Here is a 23,937-nt window from a genome sequence, read left to right on the forward strand (position 1 = left end):
TCCCCCACCTCTACAGTGTTATTATAACTGTTCCCCCCACCTCTACAGTGTTATTATAACTGTTCCCCCCACCTCTACAGTGTTATTATAACTGTTCCCCCCACCTCTACAGTGTTATTATAACTGTTCCCCACCTCTACAGTGTTATTATAACTGTTCCCCCCACCTCTACAGTGTTATTATAACTGTTCCCCCCAACTCTACAGTGTTATTATATCTGTTCCCCTACCTCTACAGTGTTATTATAACTGTTCCCCACCTCTACAGTGTTATTATAACTGTCCCCCCCACCTCTACAGTGTTATTATAACTCTTCCCCCACCTCTACAGTGTTATTATAACTGTTCCCCCACCTCTACAGTGTTATTATAACTGTTCCCCCCCACCTCTACAGTGTTATTATAACTGTTCCCCCCCCACCTCTACAGTGTTATTATAACTGTTCCCCCACCTCTACAGTGTTATTATAACTGTTCCCCCACCTCTACAGTGTTATTATAACTGTTCCCCCACCTCTACAGTGTTATTATAACTGTTCCCCCCCACCTCTACAGTGTTATTATAACTGTTCCCCCCACCTCTACAGTGTTATTATAACTGTTCCCCCCACCTCTACAGTGTAATTATAACTGTCCCCCCCCCCACCTCTACAGTGTTATTATAACTGTTCCCCCCACCTCTACAGTGTTATTATAACTGTTCCCCCCCCACCTCTACAGTGTTATTATAACTGTTCCCCACCTCTACAGTGTTATTATAACTGTCCCCTACCTCTACAGTGTTATTATAACTGTTCCCCCACCTCTACAGTGTTATTATAACTGTTCCCCCACCTCTACAGTGTTATTATAACTGTTCCCCACCTCTACAGTGTTATTATAACTGTTCCCCCCACCTCTACAGTGTTATTATAACTGTTCCCCCCACCTCTACAGTGTTATTATAACTGTTCCCCACCTCTACAGTGTTATTATAACTGTTCCCCCCACCTCTACAGTGTTATTATAACTGTTCCCCCCACCTCTACAGTGTTATTATAACTGTTCCCCACCTCTACAGTGTTATTATAACTGTTCCCCCCACCTCTACAGTGTTATTATAACTGTTCCCCCACCTCTACAGTGTTATTATAACTGTTCCCCCCCCACCTCTACAGTGTTATTATAACTGTTCCCCCCCCCCCACCTCTACAGTGTTATTATACCTGTCCCACCCACCTCTACAGTGTTATTATAACTGTTCCCCACCTCTACAGTGTTATTATAACTGTTCCCCATCTCTACAGTGTTATTATAACTGTTCCCCACCTCTACAGTGTTATTATAACTGTTCCCCCACCTCTACAGTGTTATTATAACTGTTCCCCCCACCTCTACAGTGTTATTATAACTGTTCCCCCACCTCTACAGTGTAATTATAACTGTTCCCCCCACCTCTACAGTGTTATTATAACTGTTCCCCCCCCCACCTCTACAGTGTTATTATAACTGTCCCCTACCTCTACAGTGTTATTATAACTGTTCCCCCCACCTCTACAGTGTTATTATAACTGTCCCCCCCCCACCTCTACAGTGTTATTATAACTGTTCCCCACCTCTACAGTGTTATTATAACTGTCCCCTACCTCTACAGTGTTATTATAACTGTTCCCCCCACCTCTACAGTGTTATTATAACTGTCCCCTACCTCTACAGTGTTATTATAACTGTTCCCCCCACCTCTACAGTGTTATTATAACTGTCCCCCCCCCCACCTCTACAGTGTTATTATAACTGTTCCCCCCACCTCTACAGTGTTATTATAACTGTTCCCCCCACCTCTACAGTGTTATTATAACTGTCCCCCCCCCCCACCTCTACAGTGTTATTATAACTGTTCCCCACCTCTACAGTGTTATTATAACTGTTCCCCATCTCTACAGTGTTATTATAACTGTTCCCCCCACCTCTACAGTGTTATTATAACTGTTCCCCCCACCTCTACAGTGTTATTATAACTGTTCTTCCACCTCTACAGTGTTATTATAACTGTTCCCCCACCTCTACAGTGTTATTATAACTGTCCCCCCCCCCCACCTCTACAGTGTTATTATAACTGTTCCCCACCTCTACAGTGTTATTATAACTGTCCCCTACCTCTACAGTGTTATTATAACTGTTCCCCCCACCTCTACAGTGTTAATATAACTGTTCCCCCCACCTCTACAGTGTTATTATAACTGTTCCCCCACCTCTACAGTGTTATTATAACTGTTCCCCCCACCTCTACAGTGTTATTATAACTGTTCCCCCCACCTCTACAGTGTTATTATAACTGTTCCCCCCCACCTCTACAGTGTAATTATAACTGTTCCCCCACCTCTACAGTGTTATTATAACTGTCCCCTACCTCTACAGTGTTATTATAACTGTTCCCCCCACCTCTACAGTGTTATTATAACTGTTCCCCCCACCTCTACAGTGTTATTATAACTGTTCCCCCACCTCTACAGTGTTATTATAACTGTTCCCCTACCTCTACAGTGTTATTATAACTGTTCCCCCCCCCCACCTCTACAGTGTTATTATAACTGTTCCCCCCACCTCTACAGTGTTATTATAACTGTTCCCCACCTCTACAGTGTTATTATAACTGTTCCCCCCACCTCTACAGTGTTATTATAACTGTTCCACCCACCTCTACAGTGTTATTATAACTGTTCCCCCCACCTCTACAGTGTTATTATAACTGTTCCCCCCCCCCCCACCTCTACAGTGTTATTATAACTGCTCCCCACCTCTACAGTGTTATTATAACTGTTCCCCACCTCTACAGTGTTATTATAACTGTTCCCCCCACCTCTACAGTGTTATTATAACTGTTCCCCACCTCTACAGTGTTATGATAACGGTTCCCCCCACCTCTACAGTGTTATTATAACTGTTCCCCCCACCTCTACAGTGTTATTATAATTGTCCCCCCACCTCTACAGTGTTATTATAACTGTTCCCCCACCTCTACAGTGTTATTATAACTGTTCCCCCGCCTCTACAGTGTTATTATAACTGTTCCCCACCTCTACAGTGTTATTTTAACTGTCCCCCACCTCTACAGTGTTATTATAACTGTTCCCCCCCACCTCTACAGTGTTATTATAACTGTTCCCCCACCTCTACAGTGTTATTATAACTGTCCCCCCACCTCTACAGTGTTATTATAACTGTTCCCCACCTCTACAGTGTTATTATAACTGTTCCCCCACCTCTACAGTGTTATTATAACTGTTCCTCACCTCTACAGTGTTATTATAACTGTTCCCCACCTCTACAGTGTTATTATAACTGTTCCCCCCACCTCTACAGTGTTATTATAACTGTTCCCCCCACCTCTACAGTGTTATTATAACTGTTCCCCACCTCTACAGTGTTATTATAACTGTTCCCCACCTCTACAGTGTTATTATAACTGTTCCTCACCTCTACAGTGTTATTATAACTGTTCCCCACCTCTACAGTGTTATTATAACTGTTCCCCCCACCTCTACAGTGTTATTATAACTGTTCCCCCCACCTCTACAGTGTTATTATAACTGTTCCCCCACCTCTACAGTGTTATTATAACTGTTCCCCGCCTCTACAGTGGTATTATAACTGTTCCCCCCACCTCTACAGTGTTATTATAACTGTTCCCCACCTCTACAGTGTTATTATAACTGTTCCCCACCTCTACAGTGTTATTATAACTGTTCCCCCACCTCTACAGTGTTATTATAACTGTTCCCCGCCTCTACAGTGGTATTATAACTGTTCCCCACCTCTACAGTGTTATTATAACTGTTCCCCCCACCTCTACAGTGTTATTATAACTGTTCCCCCACCTCTACAGTGTTATTATAACTGTTCCCCCCACCTCTACAGTGTTATTATAACTGTTCCCCCACCTCTACAGTGTTATTATAACTGTTCCCCCCACCTCTACAGTGTTATTATAACTGTTCCCCCACATCTACAGTGTTATTATAACTGTTCCCCCCACCTCTACAGTGTTATTATAACTGTTCCCCACCTCTACAGTGTTATTATAACTGTTCCCCCCACCTCTACAGTGTTATTATAACTGTTCCCCCCACCTCTACAGTGTTATTATAACTGTTCCCCCACCTCTACAGTGTTATTATAACTGTTCCCCCTCCTCTACAGTGTTATTATAACTGTTCCCCCACCTCTACAGTGTTATTATAACTGTTCCCCCCACCTCTACAGTGTTATTAAAACTGTCCCCCCCACCTCTACAGTGTTATTATAACTCTTCCCCCACCTCTACAGTGTTATTATAACTGTTCCCCCACATCTACAGTGTTATTATAACTGTTCCCCCACCTCTACAGTGTTATTATAACTGTTCCCCCCCACCTCTACAGTGTTATTATAACTGTTCCCCACCTCTACAGTGTTATTATAACTGTTCCCCCCCACCTCTACAGTGTTATTATAACTGTTCCCCCCCCACCTCTACAGTGTTATTATAACTGTTTCCCTCCACCTCTACAGTGTTATTATAACTGTTCCCCCACCTCTACAGTGTTATTATAACTGTTCCCCCCACCTCTACAGTGTTATTATAACTGTTCCCTCCACCTCTACAGTGTTATTATAACTGTTCCCCACCTCTACAGTGTTATTATAACTGTTCCCCCCACCTCTACAGTGTAATTATAACTGTCCCCCCCCCCACCTCTACAGTGTTATTATAACTGTTCCCCACCTCTACAGTGTTATTATAACTGTCCCCTACCTCTACAGTGTTATTATAACTGTTCCCCCCACCTCTACAGTGTTATTATAACTGTTCCCCACCTCTACAGTGTTATTATAACTGTTCCCCCCACCTCTACAGTGTTATTATAACTGTTCCCCACCTCTACAGTGTTATTATAACTGTTCCCCCCACCTCTACAGTGTTATTATAACTGTTCCCCCACCTCTACAGTGTTATTATAACTGTTCCCCACCTCTACAGTGTTATTATAACTGTCCCCCACCTCTACAGTGTTATTATAACTGTCCCCCACCTCTACAGTGTTATTATAACTGTTCCCCCCACCTCTACAGTGTTATTATATCTGTTCCCCCACCTCTACAGTGTTATTATAACTGTTCCCCCCACCTCTACAGTGTTATTATAACTGTTCCCCCACCTCTACAGTGTTATTATAACTGTTCCCCCCACCTCTACAGTGTTATTATATCTGTTCCCCCACCTCTACAGTGTTATTATAACTGTTCCCCCCACCTCTACAGTGTTATTATAACTGTTCCCCCCCACCTCTACAGTGTTGTTATAACTGTTTCCCTCCACCTCTACAGTGTTATTATAACTGTTCCCCCACCTCTACAGTGTTATTATAACTGTCCCCCCCACCTCTACAGTGTTATTAAAACTGTCCCCCCCACCTCTACAGTGTTATTATAACTCTTCCCCCACCTCTACAGTGTTATTATAACTGTTCCCCCACCTCTACAGTGTTATTATAACTGTTCCCCCCCACCTCTACAGTGTTATTATAACTGTTCCCCACCTCTACAGTGTTATTATAACTGTTCCCCCCCACCTCTACAGTGTTATTATAACTGTTCCCCCCCACCTCTACAGTGTTATTATAACTGTTCCCCCACCTCTACAGTGTTATTATAACTGTTCCCCCACCTCTACAGTGTTATTATAACTGTTCCCCCACCTCTACAGTGTTATTATAACTGTTCCCCCCCACCTCTACAGTGTTATTATAACTGTTCCCCCCACCTCTACAGTGTTATTATAACTGTTCCCCCCACCTCTACAGTGTAATTATAACTGTCCCCCCCCCACCTCTACAGTGTTATTATAACTGTTCCCCACCTCTACAGTGTTATTATAACTGTTCCCCACCTCTACAGTGTTATTATAACTGTTCCCCCCACCTCTACAGTGTTATTATAACTGTTCCCCCACCTCTACAGTGTTATTATAACTGTTCCCCCACCTCTACAGTGTTATTATAACTGTTCCCCACCTCTACAGTGTTATTATAACTGTTCCCCCCACCTCTACAGTGTTATTATAACTGTTCCCCCACCTCTACAGTGTTATTATAACTGTTCCCCCACCTCTACAGTGTTATTATAACTGTTCCCCCCCACCTCTACTTTGTTATTATAACTGTGTCCCCCCCCCACCTCTACAGTGTTATTATAACTGTTCCCCCCCCACCTCTACAGTGTTATTATAACTGTTCCCCTACCTCTACAGTGTTATTATAACTGTTCCCCACCTCTACAGTGTTATTATAACTGTTCCCCCACCTCTACAGTGTTATTATAACTGTTCCCCCCCACCTCTACAGTGTTATTATAACTGTCCCCCCCCTCACCTCTACAGTGTTATTATAACTGTTCCCCCCCCACCTCTACAGTGTTATTATAACTGTTCCCCCCCCACCTCTACAGTGTTATTATAACTGTTCCCCCCCCACCTCTACAGTGTTATTATAACTGTTCCCCTACCTCTACAGTGTTATTATAACTGTCCCCCCACCTCTACAGTGTTATTATAACTGTTCCCCATCTCTACAGTGTTATTATAACTGTTCCCCCACCTCTACAGTGTTATTATAACTGTTCCCCCACCTCTACAGTGTTATTATAACTGTTCCCCCCACCTCTACAGTGTTATTATAACTGTTCCCCCACCTCTACAGTGTAATTATAACTGTTCCCCCCACCTCTACAGTGTTATTATAACTGCCCCCCCCCCCCCACCTCTACAGTGTTATTATAACTGTCCCCTACCTCTACAGTGTTATTATAACTGTTCCCCCCACCTCTACAGTGTTATTATAACTGTTCCCCCCCACCTCTACAGTGTTATTATAACTGTTCCCCCACCTCTACAGTGTTATTATAACTGTTCCCCCACCTCTACAGTGTTATTATAACTGTTCCCCCCACCTCTACAGTGTTATTATAACTGTTCCCCCACCTCTACAGTGTAATTATAACTGTTCCCCCCACCTCTACAGTGTTATTATAACTGTTCCCCCCCCCACACCTCTACAGTGTTATTATAACTGTCCCCTACCTCTACAGTGTTATTATAACTGTTCCCCCCACCTCTACAGTGTTATTATAACTGTCCCCCCCCCCTACCTCTACAGTGTTATTATAACTGTTCCCCCCACCTCTACAGTGTTATTATAACTGTCCCCTACCTCTACAGTGTTATTATAACTGTTCCCCCCACCTCTACAGTGTTATTATAACTGTCCCCCCCCCACCTCTACAGTGTTATTATAACTGTTCCCCCCACCTCTACAGTGTTATTATAACTGTCCCCTACCTCTACAGTGTTATTATAACTGTTCCCCACCTCTACAGTGTTATTATAACTGTTCCCCACCTCTACAGTGTTATTATAACTGTTCCCCCCACCTCTACAGTGTTATTATAACTGTCCCCTACCTCTACAGTGTTATTATAACTGTCCCCTACCTCTACAGTGTTATTATAACTGTTCCCCCCCACCTCTACAGTGTTATTATAACTGTTCCCCCCCACCTCTACAGTGTTATTATAACTGTTCCCCCCCACCTCTACAGTGTTATTATAACTGTTCCCCCCACCTCTACAGTGTTATTATAACTGTTCCCCCACCTCTACAGTGTTATTATAACTGTTCCCTCCACCTCTACAGTGTTATTATAACTGTTCCCCCCACCTCTACAGTGTTATTATAACTGTTCCCCCACCTCTACAGTGTTATTATAACTGTTCCCCCCACCTCTACAGTGTTATTATAACTGTTCCCCCCACCTCTACAGTGTTATTATAACTGTTCCCCACCTCTACAGTGTTATTATAACTGTCCCCTACCTCTACAGTGTTATTATAACTGTTCCCCCCACCTCTACAGTGTTATTATAACTGTTCCCCCCACCTCTACAGTGTTATTATAACTGTTCCCCCACCTCTACAGTGTTATTATAACTGTTCCCCTACCTCTACAGTGTTATTATAACTGTTCCCCCCCCACCTCTACAGTGTTATTATAACTGTTCCCCCCACCTCTACAGTGTTATTATAACTGTTCCCCACCTCTACAGTGTTATTATAACTGTTCCCCCCACCTCTACAGTGTTATTATAACTGTTCCACCCACCTCTACAGTGTTATTATAACTGTTCCCCCCACCTCTACAGTGTTATTATAACTGTCCCCCCCCCCCCCACCTCTACAGTGTTATTATAACTGCTCCCCACCTCTACAGTGTTATTATAACTGTTCCCCACCTCTACAGTGTTATTATAACTGTTCCCCCCACCTCTACAGTGTTATTATAACTGTTCCCCCCACCTCTACAGTGTTATTATAACTGTTCCCCACCTCTACAGTGTTATTATAACTGTTCCCCACCTCTACAGTGTTATTATAACTGTTCCCCCACCTCTACAGTGTTATTATAACTGTTCCCCCCACCTCTACAGTGTTATTATAACTGTTCCCCCCACCTCTACAGTGTTATTATAACTGTTCCCCCCACCTCTACAGTGTTATTATAATTGTCCCCCCACCTCTAAAGTGTTATTATAACTGTTCCCCCACCTCTACAGTGTTATTAAAACTGTTCCCCCACCTCTACAGTGTTATTATAACTGTTCCCCCGCCTCTACAGTGTTATTATAACTGTTCCCCACCTCTACAGTGTTATTTTATCTGTCCCCCACCTCTACAGTGTTATTATAACTGTTCCCCCCCACCTCTACAGTGTTATTATAACTGTTCCCCCACCTCTACAGTGTTATTATAACTGTCCCCCCACCTCTACAGTGTTATTATAACTGTTCCCCACCTCTACAGTGTTATTATAACTGTTCCCCACCTCTACAGTGTTATTATAACTGTTCCTCACCTCTACAGTGTTATTATAACTGTTCCCCCCACCTCTACAGTGTTATTATAACTGTTCCCCCCACCTCTACAGTGTTATTATAACTGTTCCCCCCACCTCTACAGTGTTATTATAACTGTTCCCCCACCTCTACAGTGTTATTATAACTGTTCCCCACCTCTACAGTGTTATTATAACTGTTCCCCCCCACCTCTACAGTGTTATTATAACTGTTCCCCCCCACCTCTACAGTGTTATTATAACTGTCCCCCCCACCTCTACAGTGTTATTATAACTGTTCCCCACCTCTACAGTGTTATTATAACTGTTCCCCACCTCTACAGTGTTATTATAACTGTTCCCCACCTCTACAGTGTTATTATAACTGTTCCTCACCTCTACAGTGTTATTATAACTGTTCCCCACCTCTACAGTGTTATTATAACTGTCCCCCCCCACCTCTACAGTGTTATTATAACTGTTCCCCCCACCTCTACAGTGTTATTATAACTGTCCCCCCACCTCTACAGTGTTATTATAACTGTTCCCCCCACCTCTACAGTGTTATTATAACTGTTCCCCCCACCTCTACAGTGTTATTATAACTGTTCCCCACCTCTACAGTGTTATTATAACTGTTCCCCACCTCTACAGTGTTATTATAACTGTTCCCCCACCTCTACAGTGTTATTATAACTGTTCCCCCCACCTCTACAGTGTTATTATAACTGTTCCCCACCTCTACAGTGTTATTATAACTGTTCCTCACCTCTACGGTGTTATTATAACTGTTCCCCCCCACCTCTACAGTGTTATTATAACTGTTCCCCCCCACCTCTACAGTGTTATTATAACTGTTCCCCCCACCTCTACAGTGTTATTATAACTGTTCCCCACCTCTACAGTGTTATTATAACTGTTCCCCACCTCTACAGTGTTATTATAACTGTTCCTCACCTCTACAGTGTTATTATAACTGTTCCCCCCCACCTCTACAGTGTTATTATAACTGTTCCCCCCCACCTCTACAGTGTTATTATAACTGTTCCCCCCACCTCTACAGTGTTATTATAACTGTTCCCCCACCTCTACAGTGTTATTATAACTGTCCCCCCCCACCTCTACAGTGTTATTATAACTGTTCCCCCCACCTCTACAGTGTTATTATAACTGTTCCCCACCTCTACAGTGTTATTATAACTGTTCCCCCACCTCTACAGTGTTATTATAACTGTTCCCCCCACCTCTACAGTGTTATTATAACTGTTCCCCACCTCTACAGTGTTATTATAACTGTTCCCTCACCTCTACAGTGTTATTATAACTGTTCCCCCCACCTCTACAGTGTTATTATAACTGTTCCCCCCACCTCTACAGTGTTATTATAACTGTTCCCCCACCTCTACAGTGTTATTATAACTGTTCCCCACCTCTACAGTGTTATTATAACTGTTCCTCACCTCTACAGTGTTATTATAACTGTTCCCCCCCACCTCTACAGTGTTATTATAACTGTTCCCCCCCACCTCTACAGTGTTATTATAACTGTTCCCCCCACCTCTACAGTGTTATTATAACTGTTCCCCACCTCTACAGTGTTATTATAACTGTCCCCCCCCACCTCTACAGTGTTATTATAACTGTTCCCCCCACCTCTACAGTGTTATTATAACTGTCCCCCCACCTCTACAGTGTTATTATAACTGTTCCCCCCACCTCTATAGTGTTATTATAACTGTTCCCCCCACCTCTACAGTGTTATTATAACTGTTCCCCACCTCTACAGTGTTATTATAACTGTTCCCCACCTCTACAGTGTTATTATAACTGTTCCCCCCACCTCTACAGTGTTATTATAACTGTTCCCCCCACCTCTACAGTGTTATTATAACTGTTCCCCACCTCTACAGTGTTATTATAACTGTTCCCCCACCTCTACAGTGTTATTATAACTGTTCCCCGCCTCTACAGTGGTATTATAACTGTTCCCCCCACCTCTACAGTGTTATTATAACTGTTCCCCACCTCTACAGTGTTATTATAACTGTTCCCCACCTCTACAGTGTTATTATAACTGTTCCCCCACCTCTACAGTGTTATTATAACTGTTCCCCGCCTCTACAGTGGTATTATAACTGTTCCCCACCTCTACAGTGTTATTATAACTGTTCCCCCCACCTCTACAGTGTTATTATAACTGTTCCCCCACCTCTACAGTGTTATTATAACTGTTCCCCCCACCTCTACAGTGTTATTATAACTGTTCCCCCACCTCTACAGTGTTATTATAACTGTTCCCCCCACCTCTACAGTGTTATTATAACTGTTCCCCCACATCTACAGTGTTATTATAACTGTTCCCCCCACCTCTACAGTGTTATTATAACTGTTCCCCACCTCTACAGTGTTATTATAACTGTTCCCCCCACCTCTACAGTGTTATTATAACTGTTCCCCCCACCTCTACAGTGTTATTATAACTGTTCCCCACCTCTACAGTGTTATTATAACTGTTCCCCCTCCTCTACAGTGTTATTATAACTGTTCCCCCACCTCTACAGTGTTATTATAACTGTTCCCCCCACCTCTACAGTGTTATTAAAACTGTCCCCCCCACCTCTACAGTGTTATTATAACTCTTCCCCCACCTCTACAGTGTTATTATAACTGTTCCCCCACATCTACAGTGTTATTATAACTGTTCCCCCACCTCTACAGTGTTATTATAACTGTTCCCCCCCACCTCTACAGTGTTATTATAACTGTTCCCCACCTCTACAGTGTTATTATAACTGTTCCCCCCCACCTCTACAGTGTTATTATAACTGTTCCCCCCCCACCTCTACAGTGTTATTATAACTGTTTCCCTCCACCTCTACAGTGTTATTATAACTGTTCCCCCACCTCTACAGTGTTATTATAACTGTTCCCCACCTCTACAGTGTTATTATAACTGTTCCCCCCACCTCTACAGTGTAATTATAACTGTCCCCCCCCCCACCTCTACAGTGTTATTATAACTGTTCCCCACCTCTACAGTGTTATTATAACTGTCCCCTACCTCTACAGTGTTATTATAACTGTTCCCCCCACCTCTACAGTGTTATTATAACTGTTCCCCACCTCTACAGTGTTATTATAACTGTTCCCCCCACCTCTACAGTGTTATTATAACTGTTCCCCACCTCTACAGTGTTATTATAACTGTTCCCCCCACCTCTACAGTGTTATTATAACTGTTCCCCCACCTCTACAGTGTTATTATAACTGTTCCCCACCTCTACAGTGTTATTATAACTGTCCCCCACCTCTACAGTGTTATTATAACTGTCCCCCACCTCTACAGTGTTATTATAACTGTTCCCCCCACCTCTACAGTGTTATTATATCTGTTCCCCCACCTCTACAGTGTTATTATAACTGTTCCCCCCACCTCTACAGTGTTATTATAAATGTTCCCCCACCTCTACAGTGTTATTATAACTGTTTCCCTCCACCTCTACAGTGTTATTATAACTGTTCCCCCACCTCTACAGTGTTATTATAACTGTTCCCCCCACCTCTACAGTGTTATTATATCTGTTCCCTCACCTCTACAGTGTTATTATAACTGTTCCCCCCACCTCTACAGTGTTATTATAACTGTTCCCCCCCACCTCTACAGTGTTGTTATAACTGTTTCCCTCCACCTCTACAGTGTTATTATAACTGTTCCCCCACCTCTACAGTGTTATTATAACTGTTCCCCCCACCTCTACAGTGTTATTAAAACTGTCCCCCCCACCTCTACAGTGTTATTATAACTCTTCCCCCACCTCTACAGTGTTATTATAACTCTTCCCCCACCTCTACAGTGTTATTATAACTGTTCCCCCCCACCTCTACAGTGTTATTATAACTGTTCCCCACCTCTACAGTGTTATTATAACTGTTCCCCCCCACCTCTACAGTGTTATTATAACTGTTCCCCCCCACCTCTACAGTGTTATTATAACTGTTCCCCCACCTCTACAGTGTTATTATAACTGTTCCCCCACCTCTACAGTGTTATTATAACTGTTCCCCCACCTCTACAGTGTTATTATAACTGTTCCCCCCCACCTCTACAGTGTTATTATAACTGTTCCCCCCACCTCTACAGTGTTATTATAACTGTTCCCCCCACCTCTACAGTGTAATTATAACTGTCCCCCCCCCACCTCTACAGTGTTATTATAACTGTTCCCCACCTCTACAGTGTTATTATAACTGTTCCCCACCTCTACAGTGTTATTATAACTGTTCCCCCCACCTCTACAGTGTTATTATAACTGTTCCCCCACCTCTACAGTGTTATTATAACTGTTCCCCCACCTCTACAGTGTTATTATAACTGTTCCCCACCTCTACAGTGTTATTATAACTGTTCCCCCCACCTCTACAGTGTTATTATAACTGTTCCCCCACCTCTACAGTGTTATTATAACTGTTCCCCCACCTCTACAGTGTTATTATAACTGTTCCCCCCCACCTCTACTTTGTTATTATAACTGTCCCCCCCCCACCTCTACAGTGTTATTATAACTGTTCCCCCCCCACCTCTACAGTGTTATTATAACTGTTCCCCTACCTCTACAGTGTTATTATAACTGTTCCCCACCTCTACAGTGTTATTATAACTGTTCCCCCACCTCTACAGTGTTATTATAACTGTTCCCCCCCACCTCTACAGTGTTATTATAACTGTCCCCCCCCCCACCTCTACAGTGTTATTATAACTGTTCCCCCCCCACCTCTACAGTGTTATTATAACTGTCCCCCCCCCACCTCTACAGTGTTATTATAACTGTCCCCCCCCCACCTCTACAGTGTTATTATAACTGTCCCCCCACCTCTACAGTGTTATTATAACTGTTCCCCATCTCTACAGTGTTATTATAACTGTTCCCCCACCTCTACAGTGTTATTATAACTGTTCCCCCACCTCTACAGTGTTATTATAACTGTTCCCCCCACCTCTACAGTGTTATTATAACTGTTCCCCCACCTCTACAGTGTAATTATAACTGTTCCCCCCACCTCTACAGTGTTATTATAACTGTCCCCCCCCCCCCACCTCTACAGTGTTATTATAACTGTCCCCTACCTCTACAGTGTTATTATAACTGTTCCCCCCACCTCTACAGTGTTATTATAACTGTCCCCCCCCCCCACCTCTACAGTGTTATTATAACTGTTCCCCACCTCTACAGTGTTATTATAACTGTTCCCCCACCTCTACAGTGTTATTATAACTGTTCCCCCCACCTCTACAGTGTTATTATAACTGTTCCCCCACCTCTACAGTGTAATTATAACTGTTCCCCCCACCTCTACAGTGTTATTATAACTGTTCCCCCCCCCCACACCTCTACAGTGTTATTATAACTGTCCCCTACCTCTACAGTGTTATTATAACTGTTCCCCCCACCTCTACAGTGTTATTATAACTGTCCCCCCCCCTACCTCTACAGTGTTATTATAACTGTTCCCCCCACCTCTACAGTGTTATTATAACTGTCCCCTACCTCTACAGTGTTATTATAACTGTTCCCCCCACCTCTACAGTGTTATTATAACTGTCCCCCCCCCACCTCTACAGTGTTATTATAACTGTTCCCCCCACCTCTACAGTGTTATTATAACTGTCCCCTACCTCTACAGTGTTATTATAACTGTTCCCCACCTCTACAGTGTTATTATAACTGTTCCCCACCTCTACAGTGTTATTATAACTGTTCCCCCCACCTCTACAGTGTTATTATAACTGTCCCCTACCTCTACAGTGTTATTATAACTGTCCCCTACCTCTACAGTGTTATTATAACTGTTCCCCCCCACCTCTACAGTGTTATTATAACTGTTCCCCCCCACCTCTACAGTGTTATTATAACTGTTCCCCCCCACCTCTACAGTGTTATTATAACTGTTCCCCCCACCTCTACAGTGTTATTATAACTGTTCCCCCACCTCTACAGTGTTATTATAACTGTTCCCTCCACCTCTACAGTGTTATTATAACTGTTCCCCCCACCTCTACAGTGTTATTATAACTGTTCCCCCACCTCTACAGTGTTATTATAACTGTTCCCCCCACCTCTACAGTGTTATTATAACTGTTCCCCCCACCTCTACAGTGTTATTATAACTGTTCCCCACCTCTACAGTGTTATTATAACTGTCCCCTACCTCTACAGTGTTATTATAACTGTTCCCCCCACCTCTACAGTGTTATTATAACTGTTCCCCCCACCTCTACAGTGTTATTATAACTGTTCCCCCACCTCTACAGTGTTATTATAACTGTTCCCCTACCTCTACAGTGTTATTATAACTGTTCCCCCCCCCACCTCTACAGTGTTATTATAACTGTTCCCCCCACCTCTACAGTGTTATTATAACTGTTCCCCACCTCTACAGTGTTATTATAACTGTTCCCCCCACCTCTACAGTGTTATTATAACTGTTCCACCCACCTCTACAGTGTTATTATAACTGTTCCCCCCACCTCTACAGTGTTATTATAACTGTCCCCCCCCCCCCACCTCTACAGTGTTATTATAACTGCTCCCCACCTCTACAGTGTTATTATAACTGTTCCCCACCTCTACAGTGTTATTATAACTGTTCCCCCCACCTCTACAGTGTTATTATAACTGTTCCCCCCACCTCTACAGTGTTATTATAACTGTTCCCCACCTCTACAGTGTTATTATAACTGTTCCCCACCTCTACAGTGTTATTATAACTGTTCCCCCACCTCTACAGTGTTATTATAACTGTTCCCCCCACCTCTACAGTGTTATTATAACTGTTCCCCCACCTCTACAGTGTTATTATAACTGTCCCCCCACCTCTACAGTGTTATTATAACTGTTCCCCACCTCTACAGTGTTATTATAACTGTTCCCCACCTCTACAGTGTTATTATAACTGTTCCTCACCTCTACAGTGTTATTATAACTGTTCCCCACCTCTACAGTGTTATTATAACTGTTCCCCCCACCTCTACAGTGTTATTATAACTGTTCCCCCCACCTCTACAGTGTTATTATAACTGTTCCCCCACCTCTACAGTGTTATTATAACTGTTCCCCACCTCTACAGTGTTATTATAACTGTTCCTCACCTCTACAGTGTTATTATAACTGTTCCCCACCTCTACAGTGTTATTATAACTGTTCCCCACCTCTACAGTGTTATTATAACTGTTCCTCACCTCTACAGTGTTATTATAACTGTTCCCCACCTCTACAGTGTTATTATAACTGTCCCCCCCCACCTCTACAGTGTTATTATAACTGTTCCCCCCACCTCTACAGTGTTATTATAACTGTCCCCCCACCTCTACAGTGTTATTATAACTGTTCCCCCCACCTCTACAGTGTTATTATAACTGTTCCCCCCACCTCTACAGTGTTATTATAACTGTTCCCCCACCTCTACAGTGTTATTATAACTGTTCCCCACCTCTACAGTGTTATTATAACTGTTCCCCCACCTCTACAGTGTTATTATAACTGTTCCCCCCACCTCTACAGTGTTATTATAACTGTTCCCCCACCTCTACAGTGTTATTATAACTGTTCCTCACCTCTACAGTGTTATTATAACTGTTCCCCCCCACCTCTACAGTGTTATTATAACTGTCCCCCCCCCCCACCTCTACAGTGTTATTATAACTGCTCCCCACCTCTACAGTGTTATTATAACTGTTCCCCACCTCTACAGTGTTATTATAACTGTTCCCCCCACCTCTACAGTGTTATTATAACTGTTCCCCCCACCTCTACAGTGTTATTATAACTGTTCCCCACCTCTACAGTGTTATTATAACTGTTCCCCACCTCTACAGTGTTATTATAACTGTTCCCCACCTCTACAGTGTTATTATAACTGTTCCCCCCCACCTCTACAGTGTTATTATAACTGTTCCCCCACCTCTACAGTGTTATTATAACTGTCCCCCCACCTCTACAGTGTTATTATAACTGTTCCCCACCTCTACAGTGTTATTATAACTGTTCCCCACCTCTACAGTGTTATTATAACTGTTCCTCACCTCTACAGTGTTATTATAACTGTTCCCCACCTCTACAGTGTTATTATAACTGTTCCCCCCACCTCTACAGTGTTATTATAACTGTTCCCCCCACCTCTACAGTGTTATTATAACTGTTCCCCACCTCTACAGTGTTATTATAACTGTTCCCCACCTCTACAGTGTTATTATAACTGTTCCTCACCTCTACAGTGTTATTATAACTGTTCCCCACCTCTACAGTGTTATTATAACTGTTCCCCACCTCTACAGTGTTATTATAACTGTTCCTCACCTCTACAGTGTTATTATAACTGTTCCCCACCTCTACAGTGTTATTATAACTGTCCCCCCCCACCTCTACAGTGTTATTATAACTGTTCCCCCCACCTCTACAGTGTTATTATAACTGTCCCCCCACCTCTACAGTGTTATTATAACTGTTCCCCCCACCTCTACAGTGTTATTATAACTGTTCCCCCCACCTCTACAGTGTTATTATAACTGTTCCCCCACCTCTACAGTGTTATTATAACTGTTCCCCACCTCTACAGTGTTATTATAACTGTTCCCCCACCTCTACAGTGTTATTATAACTGTTCCCCCCACCTCTACAGTGTTATTATAACTGTTCCCCCACCTCTACAGTGTTATTATAACTGTTCCTCACCTCTACAGTGTTATTATAACTGTTCCCCCCCACCTCTACAGTGTTATTATAACTGTTCCCCCCCACCTCTACAGTGTTATTATAACTGTTCCCCCCACCTCTACAGTGTTATTATAACTGTTCCCCACCTCTACAGTGTTATTATAACTGTTCCCCCACCTCTACAGTGTTATTATAACTGTTCCCCACCTCTACAGTGTTATTATAACTGTTCCTCACCTCTACAGTGTTATTATAACTGTTCCCCACCTCTACAGTGTTATTATAACTGTCCCCCCCCACCTCTACAGTGTTATTATAACTGTTCCCCCCACCTCTACAGTGTTATTATAACTGTCCCCCCACCTCTACAGTGTTATTATAACTGTTCCCCCCACCTCTACAGTGTTATTATAACTGTTCCCCCCACCTCTACAGTGTTATTATAACTGTTCCCCCACCTCTACAGTGTTATTATAACTGTTCCCCACCTCTACAGTGTTATTATAACTGTTCCCCCCACCTCTACAGTGTTATTATAACTGTTCCCCCCACCTCTACAGTGTTATTATAACTGTTCCCCCACCTCTACAGTGTTATTATAACTGTTCCCCCCACCTCTACAGTGTTATTATAACTGTTCCCCCACCTCTACAGTGTTATTATAACTGTTCCCCCACCTCTACAGTGTTATTATAACTGTTCCCCCCACCTCTACAGTGTTATTATAACTGTTCCCCACCTCTACAGTGTTATTATAACTGTTCCTCACCTCTACAGTGTTATTATAACTGTTCCCCCCCACCTCTACAGTGTTATTATAACTGTCCCCCCACCTCTACAGTGTTATTATAACTGTTCCCCCCACCTCTACAGTGTTATTATAACTGTTCCCCCCACCTCTACAGTGTTATTATAACTGTTCCCCACATCTACAGTGTTATTATAACTGTTCCCCACCTCTACAGTGTTATTATAACTGTTCCCCCACCTCTACAGTGTTATTATAACTGTTCCCCCCACCTCTACAGTGTTATTATAACTGTTCCCCACCTCTACAGTGTTATTATAACTGTTCCTCACCTCTACAGTGTTATTATAACTGTTCCCCCCCACCTCTACAGTGTTATTATAACTGTTCCCCCCCACCTCTACAGTGTTATTATAACTGTTCCCCCCACCTCTACAGTGTTATTATAACTGTTCCCCACCTCTACAGTGTTATTATAACTGTTCCCCACCTCTACAGTGTTATTATAACTGTTCCCCACCTCTACAGTGTTATTATAACTGTTCCTCACCTCTACAGTGTTATTATAACTGTTCCCCACCTCTACAGTGTTATTATAACTGTCCCCCCCCACCTCTACAGTGTTATTATAACTGTTCCCCCCACCTCTACAGTGTTATTATAACTGTCCCCCCACCTCTACAGTGTTATTATAACTGTTCCCCCCACCTCTACAGTGTTATTATAACTGTTCCCCCCACCTCTACAGTGTTATTATAACTGTTCCCCACCTCTACAGTGTTATTATAACTGTTCCCCACCTCTACAGTGTTATTTTAACTGTTCCCCCCACCTCTACAGTGTTATTATAACTGTTCCCCCCACCTCTACAGTGTTATTATAACTGTTCCCCACCTCTACAGTGTTATTATAACTGTTCCCCCCACCTCTACAGTGTTATTATAACTGTTCCCCACCTCTACAGTGTTATTATAACTGTTCCCCCACCTCTACAGTGTTATTATAACTGTTCCCCCCACCTCTACAGTGTTATTATAACTGTTCCCCACCTCTACAGTGTTATTATAACTGTTCCTCACCTCTACAGTGTTATTATAACTGTTCCCCCCCACCTCTACAGTGTTATTATAACTGTTCCCCCCCACCTCTACAGTGTTATTATAACTGTTCCCCCCACCTCTACAGTGTTATTATAACTGTTCCCCCACCTCTACAGTGTTATTATAACTGTTCCCCACCTCTACAGTGTTATTATAACTGTTCCCCACCTCTACAGTGTTATTATAACTGTTCCTCACCTCTACAGTGTTATTATAACTGTTCCCCACCTCTACAGTGTTATTATAACTGTCCCCTCCCCACCTCTACAGTGTTATTATAACTGTTCCCCCCACCTCTACAGTGTTATTATAACTGTCCCCCCACCTCTACAGTGTTATTATAACTGTTCCCCCCACCTCTACAGTGTTATTATAACTGTTCCCCCCACCTCTACAGTGTTATTATAACTGTTCCCCACCTCTACAGTGTTATTATAACTGTTCCCCACCTCTACAGTGTTATTATAACTGTTCCCCCCACCTCTACAGTGTTATTATAACTGTTCCCCCCACCTCTACAGTGTTATTATAACTGTTCCCCACCTCTACAGTGTTATTATAACTGTTCCCCCCACCTCTACAGTGTAATTATAACTGTTCCCCACCTCTACAGTGTTATTATAACTGTTCCCCACCTCTACAGTGTTATTATAACTGTTCCCCACCTCTACAGTGTTATTATAACTGTTCCCCACCTCTACAGTGTTATTGTAACTGTCCCCCCCCCCCCCCCCACCTCTACAGTGTTATTGGAGCTGTTCCCCCAGCTTTATAGCCTTCTATAAGAATAGTAACTTTTACCTATGGACACCAGCTTGATGTTCTCCTTGTCTAGGAACTCGAGCGCCACTGAGACGTTCTCGAGCTGCATCTGTCGGAAGGTGGGCTTCTGGTTGTATTTCCTGAACATCTTCTTCTGACTCAACACCTCCAGGAGTCCGATCAGCCGCAGCCCGTCACTCAGGTCCATCTGGAGATTGGTGATCTGCTTGTTGACGCATTTCAGATGCTCGTTACACCAGCGGGTGAACGTGTTCTGTTGGATCTTCTTCCACGTCGCGCCCTCTGCAAGGTCCTTTTCTGTAGCAGGCATGTCCGGGGAGAGGGCGTTGAGCGCCGGTTGAACCGACTGGTGCTGGCGGGGGTGGGAGCCACTCATTTTTATGGTGGCTGGTCTCGCCGTTCACTGCCAAGGATTTAGGGTGGAGTCTGAGTTGGATGTCCGCTCCCTCTCGCTCTTCTTTCTCCCTCTCGCTGCTGCGCTGAAGTTTCTGTGGGAGAAATGACAGAGAGAGAGAGAAAGAAGGATGAGAACGAGGGATGAGAACGAGGGATGAGATTTGGATTGCCTGGAGTTGTGGAGTTTAATAAGAAAAGTTGATGAGCGTTTAGTTTGTCCCACTGTAACCTATACAAAGAGCTGCAATTCCCTGTATACACATTACTGGGTTTATGAGCCTATACTCCAACGTAGTAACATCACGCCTGTCACTACAATTCCAGTGTTTATCTATGATGCATTATGGTCCTAAAAGTGGAGTAATGTATAGCCGATCATCTGGTTCCACTGCAGGTGTGTGCTGTGACTTCTGCCAGCACTGGTTCCACTGCAGGTGTGTGCTGTGACTTCTGCCAGCACTGGTTCCACTGCAGGTGTGTGCTGTGACTTCTGCCAGCACTGGTTCCACTGCAGGTGTGTGCTGTGACTTCTGCCAGCACTGGTTCCACTGCAGGTGTGTGCTGTGACTTCTGCCAGCTCTGGTTCCACTGCAGGTGTGTGCTGTGACTTCTGCCAGCTCTGGTTCCACTGCAGGTGTGTGCTGTGACTTCTGCCAGCTCTGGTCCCACTGCAGGTGTGTGCTGTGACTTCTGCCAGCTCTGGTCCCACTGCAGGTGTGTGCTGTGACTTCTGCCAGCTCTGGTCCCACTGCAGGTGTGTGCTGTGACTTCTGCCAGCTCTGGTCCCACTGCAGGTGTGTGCTGTGACTTCTGCCAGCTCTGGTCCCACTGCAGGTGTGTGCTGTGACTTCTGCCAGCTCTGGTCCCACTGCAGGTGTGTGCTGTGACTTCTGCCAGCTCTGGTCCCACTGCAGGTGTGTGCTGTGACTTCTGCCAGCTCTGGTCCCACTGCAGGTGTGTGCTGTGACTTCTGCCAGCTCTGGTTCCACTGCAGGTGTGTGCTGTGACTTCTGCCAGCACTGGTTCCACTGCAGGTGTGTGCTGTGACTTCTGCCAGCTCTGGTTCCACTGCAGGTGTGTGCTGTGACTTCTGCCAGCACTGGTTCCACTGCAGGTGTGTGCTGTGACTTCTGCCAGCTCTGGTTCCACTGCAGGTGTGTGCTGTGACTTCTGCCAGCTCTGGTTCCACTGCAGGTGTGTGCTGTGGGATCCAGAGGTGGCGGTGGAGCCTGACTGTTATTCAGATGTTTGTGACAATAAAGGGATGGAGGTCGAGATTTAATTGTTTGTTTTGTATGTTTTCATATGAAATTATTATAATTTTTGTTAAAGACATGTCTAAAATATGATATATATTTATTCAACCCATCTTCTGTGTTTCTTCAAGTACATCTCTGCAACACAAACAGTGTTTTAGCACATGACTGAAATTAAAGTTGTATTTATTTAAACTAATTTATTTTATTGATAGACGGATAGAAGGGTTGATAGATGATTGATAGAAGGGTTGATAGATGGATAGAAGGGTTGATAGACGGATAGAAGGGCTGATAGATGGATAGAAGGGTTGATAGACGGATAGAAGGGTTGATAGACGGATAGAAGGGTTGATAGACGGATAGAAGGGTTGATAGACGGATAGAAGAGTTGACAGACGGATAGAAGGGTTGATAGACGGATAGAAGAGTTGACAGACGGATAGAAGGGTTGATAGATGGATAGAAGGGTTGATAGACGGATAGAGGGGATGATAGATGGGTTGATAGATGGATAGAAGGGTTGATAGACGGATAGAAGGGTTGATAGATGGATAGAAGGGTTGATAGACGGATAGAAGGGTTGATAGATGGATAGATGGAATGATAGATGGATAGAAGGGTTGATAGACGGATAGAAGGGTTGATAGATGATTGATAGAAGGGTTGATAGATGGATAGAAGGGTTGATAGACGGATAGAAGGGCTGATAGACGGATAGAAGGGTTGATAGACGGATAGAAGGGTTGATAGACGGATAGAAGAGTTGACAGACGGATAGAAGGGTTGATAGACGGATAGAAGGGTTGGTAGATGGATAGAAGGGTTGATAGACGGATAGAAGGGTTGATAGACGGATAGAAGAGTTGACAGACGGATAGAAGGGTTGATAGATGGATAGAAGGGTTGATAGACGGATAGAAGTGTTGATAGACGGATAGAAGGGTTGGTAGATGGATAGAAGGGTTGATAGAAGGATAGACGGGTTGATAGATGGATAGAAGGGTTGACAGACGGATAGAAGAATTGATAGATGGATAGAAGGGTTGATAGATGGATGGAAGGGTTGATAGACGAATAGAAGGGTTGATAGATGGATAGAAGGGTTGACAGACGGATAGAAGAATTGATAGATGGATATAAGGGTTGATAGATGGATGGAAGGGTTGATAGACGAATAGAAGGGTTGATAGATGGATAGAAGGGTTGATAGAAGGGTTGATAGACGGATAGAAGGGTTGATAGATGGATAGAAGGGTTGATAGATGGATGGATGGATGGATGGAAGGTTTGATAGACGAATAGAAGTGTTGATAGATGGATAGAAGGGTTGATAGACGGATAGAAGGGTTGATAGACGGATAGAAGGGTTGATAGACGGATAGAAGAGTTGACAGACGGATAGAAGGGTTGACAGACGGATAGAAGGGTTGATAGATGGATAGAAGGGTTGATAGAAGGGCTGATAGAAGGGTTGATAGATGGATAGAAGGGCTGATAGATGGATAGATGAATAGATTGATTGATATATAGATTGATTGATTGATGTATAGATGGAATGATAGATGAAATTATAGAAAGATGGACAGATGGCAGAGGAAGAAGTAGAGGTACTGGTTAGAGACAGTCTGCCTAAATAAGGAGTTCAGTGCCAGAAGCCGCTGGGAAACAACAGGAGGAATGTTCTCTCAGAGTCTGTCTGTGTTACTATGTTTAACTATCGTTGTGGGTATCAGACAGTAAAACAAGGAAAATTCATGAGGACGGTCCCCACAAAGAGAAATGCTATTTTAGGCTTAGAGGTTAGGTTTAGGGGTTACAGTTAGGAGTTAGGTATAGTTTTAGGGTTAGGGGTTTGCGGTTAAGGTTAGGTTTAGGTTTAGGGGTTACAGTTAGGAGTTAGGTATAGTTTTAGGGTTAGGGGTTTGCGGTTAAGGTTAGGTTTAGGTTTAGGGAAAATAGAATTTTGGATGGGAATCAAATATTTGGTCCCCAGAAGATAGAAATAAGAAACTGTGTATGTCTGTTTCCATGGTAATGTG

The 23,937-nt window shown here is 43.4% G+C and overlaps 1 protein-coding gene across 1 annotated transcript in view; it reads right to left on the reverse strand.

Moving 5' to 3' along the window:
* Positions 1-20,687, reverse strand: part of LOC139557925 (filamin-A-like) — a 238,834-nt gene extending 218,147 nt beyond the window's left edge. Inside the window, exon 1 of the mRNA XM_071373278.1 lies at positions 20,262-20,687. Coding sequence (XP_071229379.1) covers positions 20,262-20,619 — 358 coding nt within the window. The 5' untranslated portion in view covers positions 20,620-20,687. The remainder of the gene's footprint in view (positions 1-20,261) is intronic.
* Positions 20,688-23,937: the final 3,250 nt, after the last annotated feature.

The sequence above is a fragment of the Salvelinus alpinus genome, chromosome 28 (assembly GCF_045679555.1).
Source record: "Salvelinus alpinus chromosome 28, SLU_Salpinus.1, whole genome shotgun sequence".
Taxonomy (NCBI): Eukaryota; Metazoa; Chordata; class Actinopteri; order Salmoniformes; family Salmonidae; genus Salvelinus; species Salvelinus alpinus.